General features: G+C 37.7%; 1 protein-coding gene across 1 annotated transcript in view; it reads right to left on the bottom strand.

The window, feature by feature from the left end:
• Positions 1-24823, bottom strand: part of ERICH3 (glutamate rich 3) — a 117248-nt gene that overhangs the window by 52060 nt on the left and 40365 nt on the right. The window contains 2 exon segments of the mRNA XM_004369136.1: positions 4401-4587; positions 18712-18892. Of these exon segments, the coding sequence (XP_004369193.1) occupies positions 4401-4587; positions 18712-18892 (368 nt within the window).

Consider the following 24823-nt stretch of genomic DNA (forward strand, 5'->3'; position numbering starts at 1 on the left):
CATCTTAAGTGAGAATAACAGCACAATTGGAAGAGCGTAGTCAATGTCACTGAACTGTGCATGTAGAAATTTTTGAAATGGTGTAGCTTTGGCTATGTGTATTTTCACCAAAAAAAAAAAAGGTTGAGAAGTTAGAGGGTTAACATGTTGTGGGGTTGTTAACCAATGTCATAAAACAATATGTGTACTACTGTTTTATGAAAAACTATTTGTTCTGTAAGCCTTCACCTGAAGTACAATAAAAAAAAAATCTGAAAATTGCTGAAATGTGAATCAAATCCAATGGCAATATCTTAACCTGGAGATTCTTCTGAATTTCAGCCATCCCCAGTCTAGAAACAGCATAGCAATTGATCTTAATTAATTCTCCCAACAAGCAAATATGAGAACTTACTTAGATCACTTTTCTTTTCAATATCTCCCAATAAAATAAAGATAAAAGGATTTGCACTCAAAGTAACTATCAGGCTGTAAAAAATGAGATAATAAGAATACGCTTACCTCACCCCATGCTAAGCATGATAAATATTTCTTGACTTTAATGATGATATACTTAGCACATTGCTTTCCTTGGAATAAAAGTGTCATGAATCTTCACAGAATATGATTACTAGCATTGCCTTCTGTTCAAGCTGTTCTTCCCTTATCAATGGCAACACCAAATCCATCGATTTGGAGCCTGTGATATGCTGTTCCTTTTAGTTTATGTTGTGACTGTGTAGAGGCTTTGATGCCTCCCTATTGCATGCACAGACTTTTTATTGCCCATCTGCTTAAGGGAATTGGACAAACAAAGTGAGGAACATCTGTGTTCTCCTCGTCACTGACTACCTATTTGACTTCTGAGTATAATTTGAGGTGTTGATTCTGCTCAAAACCGTCTGCATTCTACTGGGTTAGGCAATTCTTCTTCTCGTGTTTCACTCCAGCAATTGAAAATAACTATCATGCCGCTTCAAACAGTTCCCATGATTGAAGGATGAGACAATTATGGGACCTCCACACTTTGGAAGTGATTACTGCTGATTTTTTCTTGTTTTCTCAGGACCTTAAACAGGTAATTTTGAATCATTTTTATAAATAGAATCCCCTATCGTTTTATTTTACCACTCTTCTCAAAAGTTCCAGAAACCAGTATTTTTTAGAATGAATTACAATTAATTTTATTTTGAACAAACTGGAGGAATTAGTATACATCCCTTAAGATAAAAGGAACCCTGGTGGCACTATGGTTAATGCACTCAGCTGCTAAGCAAACGGTCGGCGGTTCGAACCCACCAGCCACTCCACAGGAGAAAGATGTAGCAGTCTACTTCTGTAAAGGTTTACAGGTATTATTATATATGTGACAAAGCAAAGATTGTACAATATTATAAATGTTATCAATCTCCTTAGGGGTAATTCTCAAACTGGAGTTCTACAGTTCTAGTGCTTCTGGAATAACCAGAGTAGAGTCAAGCAGATTAGGGTCAAACAAGCAAAGCTCTAGCACTCATTCATCCATCCCTGCTTCACCTGAACTAGTATTATTTGAGTCTTACCTGATCTGAAACAGGGAAATATCAAATGACATTACACTATCCTACCTGCTTTGGGTATTGATAGATTTCATTTGAAGAAATGGTTATGAAGCTAAGAAAAAATGGAAAGCCACTGTCCTGTGAGAACTGTGCGTTTTAGTCGAGGGCAATGGGTCTTATTCTTTAATATCACAACCCTTTTGTTATGATTATTTGAAACAGTTGAGGAAAGAAACTAGAGGAGACCAAGACATGTTAAAATTATAGGAAGAACCGTACAGAGCCTTTGAACTGTTGAACAGGAGAGAGGATGTCATCAATCAGATTGTGGTACAGCTTACTAACCCTCCATAGAAAGTGTTAAGCACTAAAAAATTGCAGCTTGGATTTATACAGAAATTTCCAACGAATGGAATGTATTTGTACATGAATGATTGCATATAAGTTCATTAGATCTACTGAGAATTAAATGACTTGCCCACAAATACAGAGTGGTCATATTTGGGTTAGGACAAAAAAGCAGCTTCAGGTTGGGCCCTAAATAACAGTTGGGAACTCCTAGTATATTGTCCTAGGCCAGTCACTCTCCCACTATATGGATTGCGTCAAATCTCTCTTATCTCCTAAGCCTCCAACCCCTGCTCCCTCCGCCTTAACCTCAGCTGATAAATGTGCTTCCTGTTTGACTGAGAAAATGAAAGTCAGCAGAGAACTTGCCAGCACATCCACCAACCTACTTCTCTCTCTTCCCCTGTACTCCATCTTTCCTCCTGTCACTGTAGAAGAATGTTTCTCTTATTAAGGCAACACCTCCACTCGAGCCCTAGATTTTGCTCTAACAATTTCCTTCTCTATAATATGCTTCATCAATTTTTTCTCCTCTAGGGGATCAATCCTATCAGCATATAAACATATTATAATATCTCCCATCTTAAAAAAATAAAAAGCCTCCCTTGACTCCCACATTCTTCCTCCTGGCTATTACCCCATCTCCATTCTTTATAGCAAAATTCTTTAGAAAGAATTACCTATATTCTCTGGCCTTAGATTTTCTCTAAAGCCTATTCCAACCAAACTTTCATCCTTACTGCTTCAATGCTACAACTTGTGCCAAGATAACTAAAGACCAACATATTATCAAATCATGTTTAAACTTCAGTCTTCATTTTACTTAGCCTATCCACACAGTTGACCAGGTTATTCGCATCTTTATTCTTCAAACATTTTGTTCTTTTCTGGGACAACACATTTTCTGGGTTCTCCTTCTAATCACTGGTTTTTCTTCTTAGTCTCTTTGTTGGTTTTTCTTTATCTTGCTCACCTCTGAACTGGAATGACCCAGAGCTCTTTACTCAGACCATCTTCTCTATCTACATTCAATTCTTAAGTGATCTCATCCAATCGTATGGCTTTAAGTAGCATCTATATGTAACCCACTCTTGAATTTATGCCTGTAGTATAGATCTCTCCCATGACCCCAGATCTGTATATCCAACTGCCGACTCAGCATCTCCATCTAATATGAAATTATAGTTGTTGCTAGGTGTCTTCGAGTCGGAATATAGGACCTATATTCAGACCATGACCGTTCACTGCTCAAAATCCTCACTGGAGGCCCATCCCACTTAGAATAAAAGTCAATGTCCTTGCAGTGATATTGAGACCCTATGTGGCCTGGCCTCACTGGCTCTCTGATCTCAACTCATTATTTTTCCATTCCTCTCTTTTCCTCTGGCCACATTAATTTAGGCATATCAAGCACACCCCTACCTCAGACCCTTTGTATGTGTTTTTCCTCTGCCTGAAAAGCTACCGAAGGAAGAATCTTGTTTTGTTTATTTCATGTTTTTGCTCTAAAGACACCTTATCAGCAAAGCCTTCCCTAACCAACCGACAAAAAATAACACTCACTTCTGAAACCTTGTCACCTTCTCATCTCTATATCTCCCTTACCCTGTTTTTTATTCATAGCATTATTACTGACAGACATATATTAGTTTATTTTTATGTCATTTGCCCTTCCCCCATCACACTGGGCTCTGTGGAGGCAAAGGTTTGGTTAGTTCACTGTCATGCCCCAGCTTGGCACATAGTCAATTCCCCATAAGTATTTATAGAAAAAAAAAAGTGCAAAGCAAGCAAATCTAACTTCAACCTGAGTGATCAACATGAAAGCTGATAAATGACAGTCAGAACTGACATTTTTTCAAGTATTTTGTTATGCCTGAGACTGAAATTAGGGGCATGAGAATGAAAATTGGGTCACACTATAATACAGACACACTTCTAATATGCATAACCTATAATATCCAACTATGCAAGTCATATGGAGCCATGGTGGTGCAGTGGTTAAGTGATACGGCTGCTAACCAAAAGGTTGGCAGTTCAAATCCACCAGCAGCTCCTTGGAAACCCTATGGAGCAGTTTTACTATGTCCTATAGGGTCGGTATGGGTCAGAATCGAGTCGACGGCAGTGGGTTTGGTTTTGGTTTATACAAGTCATATGCTTGGCATATACTTCAGGACTTAGCTCAGAACCAGTTACGAAGAGGATGAGAAAAAAATGCTTTTTTTCTCCTTTCATTCAGAAACAGAAGTTAAAGTGTTATGGGAAAAGGGAGAGATAAAAACAGAATTTGAAACACCGCCAGCTTTTATCCCTGTTATGTAATGCATCTGGGAATATGATTTATAGATTTATGTCTTATATTTTCAAATACAACACTCAGGGTTCTAATAAACAGCCTTTAACATATATTTTAGGCTCATCTACACTGATATCTCTCCTAGCAAATTGTGCAGTGAAATGCATCAGTAAAAGCATAAGAAGAAACACTTAGCAAAGTTGTCCTCTACCAAAGGACATTTATTTCCATACTTGTAGCAGGGAGATGATCTCTCAACACACACAAACCCAAAGTAGCCACGTTTGCCTCCAAGTCTGGAACCTTTCCGATGCTTATATTCACAGCAGGAGCTTAATCTGTTCACCTGTATTCCATTCAGGAAAAAGGTGAGACTGAAGGGGAAACCATGGTGCCTTTTGGAAATAAATTGAAAGGTCTCTGGAATTAAAAAAGAAATAATTAGTGAAAGCTACTGACTTTAGACTAACATGTTCTTAATCACATTTTCCTATTAGATGAGTACAATCTTATGCTCTAGATAACTTCCTGAGAACAATTTTTAATCATAAAATTACTTTCCAGTTGATAACAATGTGAAGAACTTAACCAATGTCACTGGTCATTATGTCTAGAAATGTGGAATGGGAGCAGGTTTTGCTGTGTATATTTTCACCAAAAATGAAATTAAACTAAAAAAAAAATTCTATGAGTTTTAGGTGCAATAAATACTCCAAATTTTTATATTTGTAATATAAACTCTTGGATTTGTAATAAAATAATAATACCTAACATTATATGAACACAGACAGGCATTGTGCCTGATTATCTTGGGGGTACTATTTCTCAATTATTATCCCTAGTGTCCAGATAGGGAGCCTTGATGGCGCAGTGGTTAAGTGGCTGGCTGTTCATGAAAGGTTGGCAGTTTGAACCCGCCAGCGGCTCCATGGGAGCAAGATGTGGCAGTCTGCTTCCATAAAGATTTACAGTCTTGGAAACCCTATGGGGCAGTAGAATTCTGTTCTACTCTGTCCTATAGGGTCGCTATAGTAGGAATTGATTTGATGACAACAGGTAACGAAGTGGGCTTAAAGAAGTTCACTAATTTACCCAAGATCATACGGTAAGTGGGAAAGTTAGGATTTGAATCCAAACATCTCTAACTTTAGATTCTGTGTCCCTAACTATTGATAAGGTATTTATTGATAAAGTATATAATACAAAAGGTTACTATGAGCTCAGAAATGCTTTTAAATAAATTTGTGTTTTTAGTTGCAACTTGACACTTCATAATGCATATACGGGAGAGGCAGAATTATTGCATCTTCAAATCATACTCAGTTGTTTGGATTTGAGACTCTTCTTCCTCTCCCACCCACCCAAAAGTCCCATCAATAAATTAAAAGCCACTGCCTACAATTAATACTTTAACATTCCAAGTGTTTATAATGCTCTGAAGAGTCCCCACCCTAAAGATCCCAAACTCTAAATCTGAGAAGCTTTATTATACAGAGAGACTCAGCAACCTGCCTCTCATGAACACTTCTAATGTCACTTCCTACAAACAACCCTCCCTGAACCATTTCACTTTTAACAATAATACAGTTAATAATTTTCACCTCTGACTTATGTATACAATTCCTGTTGTTGCATTTGTTCTGATATATTATACAGTGGAACCTGTGAGAGCTGAAACTCGATGGGACTGTCTTGTTTTTCAGGGTCTCGCAAGTTTTCCACTTTTGACAGGGTGCAGTCTTACCACTTTTCTATCACTTTGTATTAGTGGAAATATTTTAGCTTTCCTTCTCTGACAGGTTTTTGCCTTGCACAGATTCCAGCTTTAACCGGTTTTACTGTACCATGACTAGACCAGTGGTTCTCAAACGTTAGTGTTCATCAGAATCACCCATGAGGCTTGTTAAAAATACAGATTTCTGGGCCTCATTCCAGAACTTCTGATTAAATAGGTCTGGGGTTGTTGTTGTGTGCTGTTGAATCAATTCTGACTAATAGTGACCCTATGTGACAGAGTAGAACTGTCCCGTAAGGTTTCCCAGGCTAAACTATGGCAGCAGATTCCCAAGTCTTTTCTCCCATGGAGACACTGGTGATTTTGAACTACTCACCTCTTGGTAGGGCCTAAGAATCTGCATTTCTAATAAGTTGCCAGGTGATGCTGAGGCTGCTGATCTGAGGACAACATTTTGTGAAACTCTGATCTAGATGTTTGCTGCCCTGCCTATCTGTGAAATCATTGAAAAAGAGCTGAGGTTGGTCTTACTGATCTCTGTTTCCCCAGATCCCAGGACTGGCATAGGAGGCTGCCAATAACTATTTAATGAATACCATTTTAACTTATTTCTTTCACAGTAATCTAGAAACACTATGTGTATGCCACATTATTCCCCTAAAAGAGAAGACATCTAAATCAGATGCAAATTGTTCTAAGGAATAGACGTCTTGAACAGGAAATTCTGCCATTTATATATTAGTATTTATGATGTGAAATTAAAAACACTAGGAAAGAGAAAACTGAAAAAGCTAAAGTCTGGGGAAACTAAGACACAACAGATTTAAAATTCCACTTGTCTTAATGATATATGGACTCTTTAAGCGGTGACTAGAAAGCTGGTTAGACCGCTTTCATTAGAGAAAGCTGAATCCTACACTCATGTAATATGACCCATTCTGCTGCAGCATCACATCCCATAATTTCCTAACTTAGTCTATGAAACATGTATGCCAAGGAAATGTGGATAGATGTGACTGCCTGTCTGTTTGATACTCATGTAGCTGGAGAGTATATGCAGCTATTATTCTATTTCTTTGTTTCATTTTTTTTCAAACTTGTTGAACAAGAATCAATACCCTCTGCCTTTACTCTCTTGTTATTTATTTTATAATTTTACATTTAACAAAATTTAGTGACACCTTCCAACCCTGACTTAATGGTTTCCACATGGATTAGTGGAAAGAATATAGATCGGAAATCAGGAGATTTGGTCCACGTCCCAGTTTTTCATGTGTCAGCTGATTGCACCTTGGTAAGATATTTAATTCACTGCATTTCACAATTCTCGTGCATAAATTGGGGATGGAGGGGGAACAACTCATCCTACTCACATCACAGAGTAGTTTTAAAAAGTATATAGCTTATAATATTAGAAAACATTTTATAAACTTATTTACAAATTTCATTTATTCATAGTTAACTGACTGTGGGTAACACTTTCAGGCACTAAACAGAAACAAAAATATATCAAATAGGGTCTCCCTTCTCAAGAAGTTATAATTTAGTAGGAGAGACAAAATTAATAAAACAGACTTCTAGACTGAAGAGTTTACCAAATTCTCTTCCATAAAAATTTTGTCTCTGGAAATGGACCAAAGACATACAACAAACTGCAAAGCACTTATTCATGAAAAATTACTGAACTTCAGGTAAGAAAGGTAGGAGTCTGTGGCATTCTTGCCAGGTGCTACTCCCATCCACCACACCTGCCACTAGTTCAGCTCAGTAGTTCTAATAGGTAAGGCAGGCCACGAATAACCAGAAGCTTCACCGCCAGGGTGATTAAGAGCTGGACTACTAACCCAAAGGCCAGAAGTTCAAATCAACCAGCTACTCCTTAGAAATCCTATGGGCCAGTTCTACCCCCTCCTATAGGGTTGCTGTGAGTTGGAGTTGACTCAATGGCAATGGGTTTGGATTTTTTTTTTTTTTTTTTTTTTTTTTCACTGCCAGAGGGGTCCTGATTTGGAACAGAAAGAGAAAAACTCATGGCCAGTGGAATACCACTAATAAGAAACAATCTCTAAGGCAAACTAACCAGGAAGTTCAGAGGTTCTACCAGCCTGAGGTTTCAGTTCTAACTAGAGCAAACAACATAACAGTGCAATAGCCAGAAACTTAACAGAAAGATACAGGCAAGAAGGCAGTCATAGAGGTACTTGATAAGCTCTTTACATATCTCCAGCTACCTGCAAGTGGCATGCATGCACATCAGAGATTAGAGAGTGCCCAACCTGTTCATACATCCTTGGCCTACTGGAAGCTTGCATCTATACACAAAGAAAACAAAAGAGCCTGGCAGAAAGTGAAAGTTGGGGCAGACTTGAAAACTATCTGAACCTTGAATGTACTCCTGAACCCACAAACAGATCCACTAGCAAGGGCAGGAGCCTTACTAGCTCAAGGTGCTTGAGAAAAACCTATGACAAATCACTGTCTTGCCATTAAACTGCACAAACACGGGGGCAACCCCAAAAGGCTAGCTTAAAAATTAAAAACAAGCATTTCAAAAAATCTGAGCAGGGACATCACTGGCTGCTCACCAGAATGGAGGAAAGATAAATTGCACAATTATTTCAGATAAGTTACTATACAAAAAAACCAAAAAAGTTAATAGCAATAACAACAACTTTCGGTGAGAATAGTCAGAATTTATAGTTGTGATAATACATTATCTAAAATGTCCACTTTTCAACAAAAAATGAGAAGACACAGGATGAAGCAGAAAAGTGCAAGCTATATTCAGGAAAACAGTCAAAGAAACTCTCTGAGCGTTCCCAGATGTTAGACTTAGTAGACAAAGACGTCAAAGAAGCTATTATAAATGCGTTCAAAGGCACAAAAGAAAATATGCTTAAAAATTAAAGGAAAGTATGATGACAATGACTCAAAAAAATACAAAGCCTCAATAAGTAAATAAAAATTATTAAAAAGAACCAAACATAAATTCTAGAGTTGAAAACAATAACTACAGTAAATATTGCAAATGCAGCTCAGCAGAAGATCTGAAATGGCATAAGAATCAATGAGCTCGAAAATAGATTAACAGAAATTATACAATATGAAGAACAGGAAAAAAAAAAAAAAAGAAGAAAAATAATCAGAGCCTTGGAGAGCTGTGGAACATTAACCACACAAACATATGTATGATGGAAGTTCCAGAAAAAGTTGGAAGAGATAAAGGGGCAGAAAAAATATTTAAAGAAATAATGACCAAAAATACTTTGAAATTTCAGGAACAACATTAATCTAAAAATCCAAGAAGCTCAACAAATCCCAAGCAGGATAAAGGCAACAAGATTCACATTTAGTCATCATAATCAAACTGTCAAAATTCAAAAATAAAGAGAAAAACTTCAAAGAAAGAGGTGAAAAACATCATAGATGAGGAAACAACAATAAAATAAGCAGCTAATTTCTCTGAAGGAAAAATGGAGGGCAGAAGGCAGAATAACATAGTCAAAGTGCTATAAGAAAAACTGTCAACCAAGAATTCTATATCTAGCAAAATTATCTGTCAAAATTAAAGGTGAAATAAAGACATTGACAGATAAATAAAGTCTACTAGAATCTGTGGCTACAAGACCTGCCATACAGGAAATGCTAAAGGAAGTCCTCCAGTACTTCACTAGATAAATATAAGTCATTCTGGAAGGAAGGAAGGGAGGGAGGGAGAGAGGGACGAAGGCAAGAAGGAAAGGGAGGGAGAGAGAGAAGGAGGGAGGAAAGAAAAGAAAGAAGGGAGAAAGGGAGGGTGGAAGGTATCCATCCAATTCACATTGGGGAAAAAGATATAACTGTCTTTATTTTCAAATGACATAAAAACACACACACACACACCCAAAACCAACTAAAATTAATAAATGATTTTAGCAAGTTTTCAGTATATATGATCAATATACAAAAGGCAACTTTATTTCTGTGTTATAGTAATGAACAACCTGAAATTAATTGAGAATGAAATACTTAAGAATAAATTTAATAAAAGAAGTGCAAGACTTGTAGTCTGCAAACTACAATAACATTGCCAAGAAAAACTAAAGAAGACCTAAATAAATGTAGCCATATCCCATGTTCATGTATCAGAAGACTTAACATTGTTAAAATGACAATTCTCCCCAAATTGATCTATAAATTTAACACAATCCCTATCACAGGTTCGTTTGTTTTTATAGAAATTGACAATCTGGTCCTAAAATTTATATGGAAATGTGAAGGACCCCAAAGAAAAGAAAATTGGAGAACTTATACTACCTGATTTTAAAACTTACTATCAAGTTAAAGTAATCAAAATAGAATGGTGTTAGCACAATAATGGGCATTTAAATCAATGTAACCAAATTTAAAGTCCAGAAATAAACCTGTGCATTTATGGGTAATTTTTTTTACAAAAGTGCCAAGACAATTTATGAGAAAAGGATAGTCTTCAACAAATGGTCCTTGGACAACTGAATACCTATATGAATAAAAAAAAAAAAAAAAAGAACTTAAGACTCTTACCTCACACTAAACCAGAAAATTAACGCAAAATGAATAATAGACCTCATGTAAGAGCTAAAAGTTTAAATCTTCTAGAAAAAAACTTAAGAGAACATCTTCATGACCTTGAGTTAGGTAAAGAGTTCTTAGATACAACATCAAAAGATGATTCATAGAATAAATGATAAATTGGGCTGTATTAAGTTTAGGTCCCTCACACTTCAAACGACACTGTTAAGAAAACAAAAAACAAGTCACCAACTGGGAAAGAAATTCGCAAATAATTTTTCTGATAAACGACTTGTATCCAGAATATATAAAGAACGCTGAAAACTCAGTAAGAAGACAAATAATCCAATTTTAAAATGGACCAAAGATTTGAATAGATTTTGACCAAAGAAGACATATGAATGGTTAATTAACACATGAAAAGATACTCAACTTCACCAGTCTCTAGCAAATTAAAACCTGAGTAAGATACCATTACACAGTTACTATGTAACAGACAGACAATTCCAAAAGTTGTGAGGATATGCAAAAACTGGAACCCTCATCACTGGTAGTGAGAATGTAAAATGGTATAGCCACTTTATAAAACACTTGGGCAATTCCTTAAGAAATTAAACATAAACTTATCTTACGACCCAGCAAATCCACTACTAGGAATCTACTCAAGAGAAATGAAAACATATGTCTACAAAAAAGACTTGTATTTGAATGTTAATAGCAGTTTTATTCATAATAGTCCCAAGCTGGAAAAATACAATTGTCTATCAACTGTTGAAGGAATAAATAAAATGTGGTATATTCATATAATGCAGCATATGCAGCAATATAGAAAGGGACTGTCTACTGATAGATGCTACAAATGGATGACTCAAAAACATTGCTGTTGTTGTTAGGTGCCATTGAATCAGTTCTAACTCATAGCGACCCTATATACCACAGAACTTAACACTGTCTGGTCCTGCACCATCCTCACAATTCTTGTTATGCTTGAGCTCATTGTCGCAGCTACTGTGTCAATCCATCTGGTTGAGGGTCTTCCTCTTTTCTGCTGACCCTCTACTTTACCAAGCATGATGTCCTTCTCCAGGGACTGATCCCTCCTGACAACATGTCCGAAGTATGGAAAATGCAGTCTCACCATCCTTGCTTCTAAGGAGCATTCTGGTTGTACTTCTTCCAAGACAAATTTGTTCGTTCTTTTGGCAGCCCATGGTATATTCAATATTCTTTGCCAACACCAGAATTCAAAGGCATCAATTCTTCTTCGGTCTTCCTTATTCATTGTCCAGCTTTCACATGCATATGATGTGATTGAATACACCATGGCTGGGTCAGGCGCACCTTAGTCTTCAAGGTGACATCTTTGCTTTTCAACATTTTAAAGAGGTCTTTTGCAGCAGATTTGCCCCATGAAATGTGTCTTTTGATTTCCTGCTGCTGCTTCCAGAGGCAATGATTGTGAATCCAAGTAAAATGAAATCCTTGACAACTTCAATCTTTTCTCCATTTATCATGATGCTGCTTATTGGTCCAGTTGTGAGGATTTTTATTTTCTTTATGTTGCAGTGTAATCCATACTGAAGGCTGTGGTCTTTGACCTTCATCAGTAAGTGCTTCAAGTTCTCTTCACTTTCAGCAAGCAAGTTATATCATCTGCATAATGCAGGTTGTTAATGAGGCTTCCTCCAATCCTGATACCCTGTTTTTCTTCATACAGTCCAGCTTCGCTGATTATTTGCTCAGCGTACAGATTGAATAGGTATGGTGAAAGGATACAACCCTGACACACACCTTTCCTGACTTTAAGTCACACAGTATCCCCTTGTTCTGTCCAAACTACTGTCTCTTGATCTACACACAGGTTCCTCATGAGCACAATTAAGTGTTCCGGAATTCTCATTCTTCACAATGTTATCCATAATTTGTTATGATCCACCAAGTCAAATGCCTTTGCATAGTCAATAAAACACAGGTAAACATCCTTCTGGTATTCTCTGCTTTCAGCCAGGATCCATCTGACATCAGCAATGATATACTTGATTCCACACCCTCTTCTGAACCCAGCCTAAATTTCTGGTAGTTCCCTGTCGTTACACTGCTGCAGCCACTTTTGAAAGATCTTCAGCAAAATTTTACTTGCATGTGATATTAATGATATTGTTTGATAATTTCTGCATTCGGTTGGATCACCTTCTTGGGAATAGCCATTAATATGGATCTTTTCCAGTCAGTTGGCCAGGTAGCTGTCTTCCAAATTTCTTGGCATAGACGAGTGAGCACTTGCAGTGCTGCATCTGTTTGCTGAAACATCTCAACTGATATTCTGTCAATTCCTGGAGCCTTGTTTTTTGCCAGTGCCTTCAGTGCAGCTTGGACTTCTTCCTTCAGTACCATTGGCTCCTGATCATATGCTACCTCTTGAAATGGCTGAACATTAACCAATTCTTTTTGGTATAATGACTCTGTGTATTCCTTCTATCTTCTTTTGATGCTTCCTCCATCGTTGAATATTTTCCCCATAGAGTCCTTCAATACTGCAACTGGAGGCTTGAATTTTTCTTTAGTTCTTTCAGATTGAGAAATGCCGAACATGTTCTTCCCATTTGGTTTTCTATCTCCAGCTCTTTGTACACGTCATCATAATATTTTACTTTGTCTTCTCGAGCTGCCCTTTGAAATCTTCTGTTCAGTTCTTTTACTTTATCTAATTTCTTCCTTTTGCTTTAGCTACTTAACATTCAAGAGCAAGTTTCAGAGTCTCTTTTGACATCCATTTTGGTATTTTCTTTCTTTCCTGTCTTTTTAATGACGTCTTGCTTTCTTATAATGTCCTTGATGTCATTCCATAACTCGCCTGGTCTTCGGTCACTAGTGTTCAACGTGTCAAATCTATTCTTGAGATGGTCTCTAAATTCAGGTGGGATATACTCAAGGTCATACTTTGGCTCTCATGGACTTGTTCTAAATTTCTTCAGTTTCAGCTTGAACTTACATATGAGCAATTGATGGTCTGTTCCACAGTCAGCCCCTGGCCTTATTCTGACTGATAATATTGAGCTTTTCCATCATCTTCTTCCACAGATGTAGTTGATTTAATTTCTGTGTATTCCATCTGGTGAGGTCCCCCTGTACAGTCACCGTTTATGCTGGTGAAAAAAGGTATTTGCAATGAAGAAGTCATTGATCTTGCAAAATTCTATCATGTGATCTCCAGCATCATTTCTATCACCAAGGCCATATTTTCCAACTACTGATCCTTCCTCTTTGTTTCCAACTTTTGCATTCCAATCACCAGTAATTATCAACACATCTTGATTGCATTTTTGGTCAATTTCAGACTGCAGAAGTTGGTAAAAATCTTCAGTTTCTTCATCTTTGGCCTTAGTGGTTGGTGCATAAGTTTGAATAATAGTCGTATTAACTGGTCTTCCTTGTAGGTGTATGGATATTATCCTATCACTGAGAGAGTTGTACTTTGGAATAGATCTTGAAATGTTCTTTTTGACGATGAATGCTACGCCATTGCTCTTCAATTTGTCTTTGCCAGCATAGAAGACCATATGATTATCCAATTCAAAATGGTCACTGATGCCTAGAATATTGATGTTTATACATTCCATTTCATTTTTCATGATTTCCAATTTTCCTAGAGTCATACTTTGTACATTCCACATTCTGATTATTAATGGATGTTTGCAGCTGTTTCTTCTCATTTTGAGTGGTGCCACACCAACAAATGAACGTCTGGAAAGCTTGACTCTGTCCACGTCATTAAGGTCGACTCTGAGGTGGCAGCTCTTCTCCAGCTGTCTTCTAAGTGCCTTTCAACCTGAGGGGCTCATCTTCTGGCACTGTATCAGACAATGTTCCACTGCTATTCATAAGGTTTTCACTGGCTAATTCTTTTCAGAATTAGACTGCTGAGTCCTTCTTCCTAGTCTGTCTTAGTCTGGAAGCTCAGCTGAAATCTGTCCACCATGGGTGACCCTGCTGGTATCTGAATATTGGTGGCATAGTTTCCAGCATCACAGCAACATGCAAGCCCCCACAGTATGACAAACTGACAGACATGTGGGGGATCTAAGTGACACATTATGTTAAGTGAAAGAAACATGACACAAAATATTAACTATTGTATGATTTCATGTATAAGAAATTTCCAGAAAAGGCAAATTTATAGAGACAGAAAGCAGATCCATGGTTGCCGGTAGCTGGGGATAACAGCAAGCATAATCTGTCAACAGCATGAGGGAACTTTTTGAGGTAATGGAGATGTTCTCAAACTGTTTTCTGATGGCTGCACAATCCTATTCATGTCGTAAAATCACTGAATTGTACATGGATGAATTTTATGAATGTAAATTTTACCTCAGTAAATCTATTTTTAAAAACTCACAAAAATCAATATATGATAATGAGTAAAAGAAAAGAAAAAAAAAAACAGTGAATATAACTCAGACTACAATGAAATGCTTTGGTTTTGGGTGTAGACTAAGACCCCAGGACATCAAGAAAGGGGATAAAACAGAGTAGAAGTCATCCGAAAAAGCTGCATAGGCCTAAACTGAGTCTTAAAAGATGGGTAAGATTTGAACTCATAAAAGAAGGAAAGAAAGACCCTTGTAGACAAAGAAAATAGCACAAGAAAAGGCAAGATGAAGGTACGTGTGTGTTGGGGGTGGTTGAGGGGAGGGGCAGTGAAGGCAGCTGGATTTGTGAGGGAGTAATGAGGAATGTACAGATTGGTACAACAGGATCAGGTTATCAAAAGCAAGATAATGGGGCAAAAAAGGGAGGGACTACAAGGGGACCAGAAAAAGAGTTATTTCATTCTTTGCATCCATAAGAACCTAGGAGGCCAAGGTTTGCGTTGTTGGAAAGGATGAACCTAGTATATGCAAATGCCTGTGGAAAAAAACTGTACTCTTTACAAGTAGCAGAAAAAATTCAGTGACTTCATAGGTGTACAGAATAAACAATCAACTCGTGGCTTGTTGTTTCAAATCAAACTGCAAGACATCATGAATTACCATGAGAATAAAAGATGTACTGGCTACATTTCTAAATAATTAATTTTATTGTTGTTTCCTTTCAAAAAACAAGACAAACTAACGAATGTCACATTTTTAATGAATTTACTGCCTCGAGCATAACATTAAACTTTATTTTTTTTAACAAAAATCTTCTAAAAACCTGTTCACATTTCACTAAATCATATACAGCTTTGATTAGAAAAAAGGGCAGATTCTTCTCAGTCCAGCTAAATTGCTAAGATCGCTGAAGCACAAGTCAACTCTGAGCCACCCAACTTTTCAATTTTGTACAATTACTTTCCTGGCAATTAAGGGCAAGCTGAGACAAAATTATTATGTGTACAGGGCTCAATTCCTTAAGTCCCCACTCCACTGTATTATTCAACACTGTCTAATGCCATAACCAAAGTTAGTCCCAGGATACAAATGTATGCAAAATAACACTGAGTCAAGTAACATTCTTTCTCCCATAATCTTTGGTTTTACACTCTTATCACAAAAATCCTCACAAATGGACCAAAAAGCAACATCACGATAAACAAAATATTTAAGTTGTCAGGGATTTCATTTTACTAGGATCCACAATTAACCTCCATGGAAGCAGCAGTCAAGAAATCAAATGACGTATTGCATTGGGCAATTCTGCTGCAAAAGATCTCTTTAAAGTGTTAAAAAGTTAAAGATGTCACTTTGAGGACTAAGGTGCGCCTGACACAAGCCATGGTATTTTCAATCACCTCATATGCATGTGAAAGCTGGACAGTGAATAAGGAAGACTGAAGAAGAATTGACACCTTTGAATTATGGTGTTGGTGAAGAATATTGAATATACCATGGACTGCCAAAAAAATGAAGAAATGGACTGCCAAAAGAAAGAACAACCTGTCTTAGAAGAAGTACAGCCAGAATGCTCCTTAGAAATGAGGATGGCAAGACTTTGTCTCAGGCACTTTGGATATGTTATCAGCAGGGACCAGCTCATGGAGAAGGACGTCATGCTTGGTAAAGTAGAGGGTCAGCAAAAAAGAGGAAAACCCTTAACAGGATGGATTGACACAGTGGCAGCAACAATGAGCTCAAATACAGCAACAATTTTGAGGATGGTGCAGGACCTGGCAGTGTTTTGTTCTGTTGTATCCGACTAGATGGCACCTAACAACAACAACTGCAGTGCATATCGTCTACCAGAGAATCATTCAACTAAGCCTCGTTCATTTTTCATTTGTATGAACCATGTTTTCCGGCAGTCATATAGACATAATATTGGCATTTAGTTGAATAAACATGATCTAAGACCCAGGAAAATTTTCATTACGTTAATTCCAATTTTAGGCCATAGCTAATTTCAGCAATTTTTCTAAATTAATAGTTGAAAACTGTACTTTGGAAAAATAAGTATATGTATCTATGCCACTGTCATTAGGGGTTTCCCACCCCTCATATGATGAAAATGTAGAAAACCCCGCTACTAGGAATAGCTAACCAGGGCCCAGAGAATACTGAGCAGGGGTCCTGTGCCCAATCAGGGGAGGGAGTCTGCTTTTGTCTCTGCGCAGAGTTGGATGAATGAAGTTGGGAAGCCACTCTACCTCTGGACTCCTCTTGGTTTCCTCATCTATACAATGGGAAGAACAAACTCTGAAATGCTATGACAAGATGAATCAAACTAAATTACATTTCAGCTAATGTACAAAACGGGGGGAATAGCTTCTAGTATTATCAAGCATCATATTATACATTACAAAGAGCCCTGGTGATACAGTGGTTAAGAGCTCAGCTGCTAACTGAAAGGTTGGCAGTTTTCCTACCAGGTGCTCGGAAGGAGAAAGATGTCGCAATCTGCTTCCATAAAGATTTACAGCCTTAGAAATCTTATGTGGGCAGTTCTACTCTGTCCTATAGGGTCGCTGTAAGTCGGAATCGACTCAATGGCACACAACAACAACAATGTTATATATTACTTTGAATTAAGACTAACATTCAACAAAAAAACGCTAAAAACACTAAACAGACAATAGATAAGTGGTAACTTTGGTGAAGAGCAAGACAGTACACAATACTGGGGTAGCCAGAACAACTTGTCCAAGGCAAAAAATACGTAAATAAATAAAACTAACATTCAAGCATTTACTCTTTTTTATGTTGGAAAGTTTTAAATACGTAATCACTAAATATGTAGTTCGCGTATTTCCCTTTAAGTACTTGATTTAAAAAAAAAGATCACTGTTTTTGCACAGTGCTTAGTACTTGACTGTTAACAGAAAGGTTAGAAGTTTGAGTCCATCCAGAGATGCTTGAGAAGAAAGGCATGGCGATCTACTTCCAAAAAATCAGCAATTGGAAACCTTATGGAACAAAGTTCTACTCTGACACACATGGGGTAATCATGAGTTGGAATCGATTCCACGGCAACTGGTGATGGTAGAGGTGGTTTTTGTTTGGTTAGGGACATGAGAAAGGCCGAAAGTAACAATTCCATGCTTGTTTCCCCACTCTTCGCTTATCCCGTACATATATCTCAAGATTACCCAAATATAACTATTTTCTTTCAATTAGTAAAAATAGTATTACTTTCTCAATAGAGCTTCTTCAGCAAGGAAGTAGCAACTATAATCCTGTAACACCTCTTCTTTTTAACTGCTGCTCCACAGAACTGAATATTGGAGGCAAACATTGCAGTACAAATGTGAAAATCTACATTGGATATAAAATTATCTTATGCTCACAGACGTGGATTTATGACCAAATGAAAGCAGAAACGTACTAAAAAGACATTTAGCCAAAGTCTGCACCAAGTTATTTAGGTGTGATTCACCATAAAGTTTATTGGATTTGTGATTTTATCTCAACGTACCTCTAAAGAACAAATTGCCAATCTGGTATTTTTCTCTTAGAATAATGTATGACATAATTCACTATGGCAAGTCAAATAGTTAACTTGTAATTCGGGGGACAGCTTATTCACACAATATTTTAATGATCATATATCTCTATCCCAAAATTAATCTGTTACTGGGTTAAATCACTCCAATTTCTTTTTTCCACATATACAAGAGTAATAGCTGCTTCAGTTTCAATCATGGAGCAGTAAATCTAGATTTACACAGCTGGTTTATCAGTCTCTGGGTACGCATAATTTCATAGAGTGATTGAAGTCATTTTGATATTTGATATTATATCAACAACAGCTTATCTATACCATCAACTCCAAACAATTAAAAACATTATTCCACATTTTATGTGTACCTTTTTCAAGTAGTTTGCCTTTGTAGACACAAAGGTTTTCCCCACCACAGTGCTGTTGATAGACTTTTATTTCATCCCGGAAGTCTGAGTCATCATAAGAGAGGTGCACACTTTTTCCCAAATAGATCATTGTAATAGCTGCATTGCTATGCAGTGATGTTTTATGAATTCTTCTTGAATCCTAGAATAAACAAAAAGGTGGGCTTGTTAACTACTTGCCTTCTAATCAGAGTTCTTATTCACACATGACATTGTAATACAAAAATAAAAAAGACTATTTTTATTTACCTAGCCACAAAGCCTTTACATAATGTTATCTACACAGCGCACAAAAAGTCAAGCCTATTACAAAATAAATTCCTCAAAACAACGATAACATATTCATTTTGGCTTTATACTCCCACCAAAAACATTAGGGCTTCGGCCAAAGTTTGTCACTTTTCATTTTAATTGTGTGTGTGGTTTACATACAGCAAAAATGTCAGTGAATTTAAGATAAAACTGCTCTTGTCTTTCTTTTACCTGGTTCTCATGTAACAATTCAAATCAAATGAATTAAGTAAATATTGTTGACATAATTTGGTTCTAATTTGAATAGACATTGATTATGATTTAACAATAGCTTTGTAATTGAGTTCTTTATCTTTAAAATTGAGTATTGGCAATGTATCTCTCCCTGAGCTTATTCAATGTGAGATGGGAACGTAAACATTTGATTCCTCTAGAGTCACTGTGAGGATTAGGGATAACTAGGTTCTATGTCTAGGACTATTTGCTCTCACAGGAAGCATTCAGTTAAATGAAAAACTAGCATTATTAATATTTTTTTTATATAGCAAAACAATATAACCAACAAAGTTTTTTCAATCACCTCATAAACCTATATGATGCACTATGGCATTGCTCAATATAAATTATTTATAAAATATGCAATAAACTTATGTGCCAGAGATTAAAAGAAATGTCCTATTCATTGCCTCCTAGTTTATTTATTTTTATGTGTTTTCATAATAGTGCATGAGCATAGTGTCCTCCTAACTTCCAAGTGGGGATGAGAAAGGAGAAGCAGAAAAAGGAAAAGAAGGAAAAAGAGGCAGAGAAAGAGGAATGGCTGGGAAAGTTGAGACTTTAAGTCTACTTTGTAAGAATATAATAAAAACCAAAAAAACCAAACTCATTGCTGTCGAGTCAATTCCGACTCATAGCGACCCAACAGGACAGAGCAGAACTGCCCTATAGGGTTTCCAAGGCTGTAAATATTTACAGAAGCAGACTGCCACATTTTTCTCCCGCGGAGTGACTGGTAGGTTTGAATCACCAGCCTTTCGGTTAGCAGCCAAGCACTTTATAGAATATCATAAGCCACTAGAATTGTGTATGGGAGAGGTATTATCTTTAACAAACTTTGCTTTTCTAAAAATCAATTTTTAGCTAGATGAAAAATGTGGAGAGGCCAACTTCTGTTGATCCAAGGAAATCATTTGAATTTGATGTTCACTGAATTACGGATACATTGGAAGCATGCCGTTTTCAAAAAGAATAACGAAGACTCAACAAAAATTTCTAAAGGAGCAACTAAAATATTTTCATCTCCAAACCCATCTCCTTTCACCTCAGAGAATTATTTTTCATTCAATTCTATTTCTCTGAAGCAAAAACCTGAGGAAATAAATATGATGAAATGAAATTCTGCAAATAACAGTGTAACAAATGTAAAACGGGGAAAAAGTCCAAGGTTTAAAATTCAAGCAAATTGTCCTGTCTGCAGATTTAGCTTCCAAATAGAGAGATGATCGACAGAAATAATTTCAGGGACATTAAGAGTCGAAAAGGTAAATCAGCAAACTGGATAATTCTTTGCAGATTAGAAACATCTCTTTGAATCGCAAAAAGCTAATGATGGTGGCAGGCCTGGCTCCTAGTTGCAAAATCGTAACCCCGTGTTTTCTCTTGCCTGGGCAACTGTGGAGCTGTGGCATGCATGTGTGCAGTCCAATAAGCAAGAGCAGACCTGAAGCAAATCCAGCCGCAAGCTCCGGCTAGAACATTTAATGATGTGACTGATTAAATAAAAGCATTCGCTTTTTGTTAAGCAACACTTTCTAAAGCGGCATGGATTTAGAGGTAGTCCTGCGGGCTTCTGGGAGATAAGCACTAAGTAAATAGAAGGTAATAGTGGGATTACAGTGAGGGAAAGTCCTGCCTCACATGTACAAAAGGAGAAACTGGAGACAGAAACTTTTAAAAAATAAAATAAAGGAAATGGCAGCCCTTTACACTGTTCATATCCGCTTATTCACATTTTTTTTCCTGCTAAAGCATATTTCTGATCTCAACATCTCTTTTCTCCTGTGTCTAGTTACTTCATCCTCTTTTTTAAAACACTTCCCAATTATTGCCACCAGGTAACCTTCTCTGGGCTCTAACAGGATGCCCGAGTGACAGCTCGTGATTAAATACACGCACCAGGAAATGAACAATTGTTTCTTTCAGTTGACTAAATTGCCTCTATACTTACCGTCTTCCAAGGTTATAACGACCTCAGACTGATGGAACTTTAACAAGGTTTCACCGCCCTAGCAAGTATCAAAATCTGCAATGAAAATTCAGTTCTGTTTCAAGAACAGGCCGAGTCCTCACACCCCTGCACAACTAAGGGTGATCTTTCTTAACGCACTTCGCTGGTTGTTGCTGACTTTCTTTCTCATTTCTTTTCAGTTTCTCAGGCGAATGCAATCAGGGCTGACAAATAAGCAGCAAGCCCACTGAGTGGTTAACCAGTCGGTCATTATATACTTGCAATATTTAGCATTCAATCGAGGCCTACTAAGTTTTTACTGGGACCTCTTTAACCCCGCGCAGAAGGGTGGATTTAAGGAATTGTATTGGTGTTGAGGAAACCCTGGTGGCATAATGGTTAAGTGCTACAGCTGCTAACCAAAAGTTTGGCAGTTCGAATCCATCAGCCACTCCTTGGAAATTCTATGGGGCAGTTCTACTTTGTACCATAGGGTTGGAATCGACTGGATGGCAACAGATTTGTTTTTTTTTTTTTTTTCTTTTTTTTTGGTTTTGATGTTAAAAATGACTTTCTTGCTGATAATGTTGGGCTCTATCCATTCAAGGCCTGATAATCTCTAGACATTATAAAGTCTAACTGGACCACCGCAATAGACTCCTAATTAGTAGGCTGACCATAGAATTTATCATCCAAACTGGGACATATAGAGAATGAAAGGGGTGTTATTAAGAATTATGCTGGTGGTGGAGGCATGAAAGGGGAATGTTCCTGGGAAACTGGGATGCATGGTCTCCCTACTAATTGGTCTCCCAATCTCCAGTCTGATCTCCCTTAAAATTCCCCACCTCCTGGATATCAGAGTGATCTATTGTCATTAAATATTGTGATTGATCTGCCTAAAATCCCCCAATGATTTCCAATAGTCATGGGATAAGGTCCAATGTTCCTGATACAACATGAAGATTCTTTATCTAACCCCTACTATCTCCCAACCATTGCAGTTTCCTATGTTATGTTGAAGGAGCCCTGATGGCACAACAGATTAGAGCTTGGCTGCTGGCTGCTAACTAAAAGGTTGGTAGTTTGAACCCACCCAGCAGCCCTCAACGGAAAGATGTAGCAATCTGTTCCTGAAAAGATTACAGCCTAGAAAACCATATGGAGAAGTTCTAATCTGTCATATGGGGTTGCTATGAACTGGAATCCACTTGATGGCACCCAACTACATGTTACATTTAAAGACCCAGGAGCTGAATGGCCCAAACACTAAAACCTGTTTCTAATCTCTGTTGTTGTTCTTGTTCGGTACCATCAAGTTGGTTGCAATTTATAGAGACCCTATATACAACAGAATGAAACACTACCCGTTCCTGTGCCATCCTCACAATCATTGCTATGTTTGAGCCCATTGTTGCAGCCACTGTGTCAATCCATCTCATTAAGGGTTTTCCTCTTTTTTGCTGACCCTCTATTTTACCAAGCAGGATGTCCATCTCCAGGTACTGGTCCCTCATGATCACATGTGCAAAGCATGTAAGACGAAGTCTCACCATCCTTGCTTCTAAGGAGCATTCTGGCTGTACTTCTTCCAAGACAGATTTGTTCATTCTTCTGGCAGTTGATGGTATATTCAGTATTCTTTGCCAACACTAATTCAGATGCATCAATTCTTCTTCAGTCTTCCTTATTTACTGTCCAGCTTTTGCATGCATATGAGGCAACTGAAAATATCATGGCTTGGGTCAGGTGCACCATACTCCTCAAAGTGGCTAGGTCCCAATAACAGCACAAATCACATCAGATTGAAAATATTTGCTTATATTCATCTTCCTCAGTAGATAAGGATGGTGTCTTATCTGTCTTTGTGCCTCCTCCAACTTGCACAGCACTGGGTCCTAGTAATTGTAAACCGAAACCCAAACCACTTGTCATCGAGTTGATTCTGACTCGTGGCCACCCCATGTGTGCACAGTAGAACTGCACTCCATAGGGTTTTCAAGGCTGTGACCTTTCAGAAGCAGACTGACGGGCCTTTTCTTCCAAGGTGCCTTGAGTGGGTTTGAACCACCAACACCAACCTTTCAGTTAGTACTTTGCACCACAATGACCTAGTTAATGTTGATTTGAGTGAACAGAGACATGGAACAACTATGAATTCCACATACAGTCTTTTGCAGAGATAAAAGCTACATCAGTCTGACCCTACCGTAAATCAGAAGCTTCCTACATTTATATGAACCCGAAAGGAACTGGAATGTGAACATTGATTCATAGTGTTCTGTTAAACACCACCCTTGGTGATTAAGACTAGGTAAAGATCGATACAAAAGTCTGACAATAAACACACACCGTGGCAGTTTCCATGTTGTTGCTGGTGACCATAAACCAAAAAAAAAAGAAAAGCCAAACCCATTGCTATCAAGTCGATTCCAACTCATAGTTGACCATATAAGACAGAGTAGAACTGCCGCATAGGGTTTCCAAGGAGTGGCTAGTGGATTCGACCTGCCAACATTTTGGTTAGCAGCCTGAACTCTTAACTACCGCACCACCAGGGCTGACAGGAGTCCAAGGAAGACACTATAGTGTTTACATCCTGAAGGTTCAGAAAGCAGCTAGTTGTAATCTCTCTTCAATATACTTGCTTAGTTCTTCCCTTTGTCTTCTCTTTCTCACTTGTTTTGCCTTGCTCTCTCTTTCCTCTTCATTTGCTCTTACTGCTTCCTCTTTTCATTGTCCATTTTTCTTAATACTGAATAGCCATAAAAAACCAGCTGCCATCAAATCAATTCGAATTCATGGTGACCCCATGTGTGTCAGAATAGAACTGTGTTCCATAGAGTTTTCAATGGCTGGTTTTTTGGAAGTAGATTGCCAGGCCTTTCTTCCAAGGCACCTCTAGTTAGACACAAACCTCCAACTTTTTGATTAGTAGCTGAGTGTGTTAATCATTTGTACCACCCAGTGACTCCTGATAACCCATAAACCAAAACCAAACCTGTTGCCATCGAGTTAATTCTGACTCAGAGCAACTCCATAGGACAAGGTAGAACTGCCTCCATATGGTTTCCAAGGCTGTAAATATTACAGAAGCAGACTGCCACATCTTTCTCCATTGGAGTGGCTGGTGGGTTCAAACCATTAACGTTTCGTTTAGCAGCCGAGTGCTTAACCACTGTGCCACCAGGGATCCTCAATAACCCATACTTCATGCTTATTCCTGACGTGCCCAAAATGCCTCAACCCTTCTAGAGGTTATCAGAAGGTATATGTTTTGACAATCCTGAGTAGACACATGAGCCCTCCCTTCCTCATCTCCTTAATAAATTCAGCAGATTTATTAAGAGCTAGAAATTATTCACTTGGATTTCACTTTCAGTGAGAAGGTCCAAAAGTCTGACCCTCTTAGTCAAGAAGTCTGCCCTTGAGTTTTAATTGCTGCAATGACACCGAAAAACATCTGTGGTTCTTTCTTTCTTCCAGGGCTTTGATTCACAATGGCAGCTCCTGAGACATTTTGACTGTTGAATTGGCTTTTTAAACTGTATTTTCAAGCCCTGTTTAGTTATGTATTTACAGAACTGCAATGCT

The sequence above is a fragment of the Trichechus manatus genome, unplaced genomic scaffold (assembly GCF_000243295.1).
Source record: "Trichechus manatus latirostris isolate Lorelei unplaced genomic scaffold, TriManLat1.0 scaffold00003, whole genome shotgun sequence".
NCBI lineage: Eukaryota > Metazoa > Chordata > Mammalia > Sirenia > Trichechidae > Trichechus > Trichechus manatus.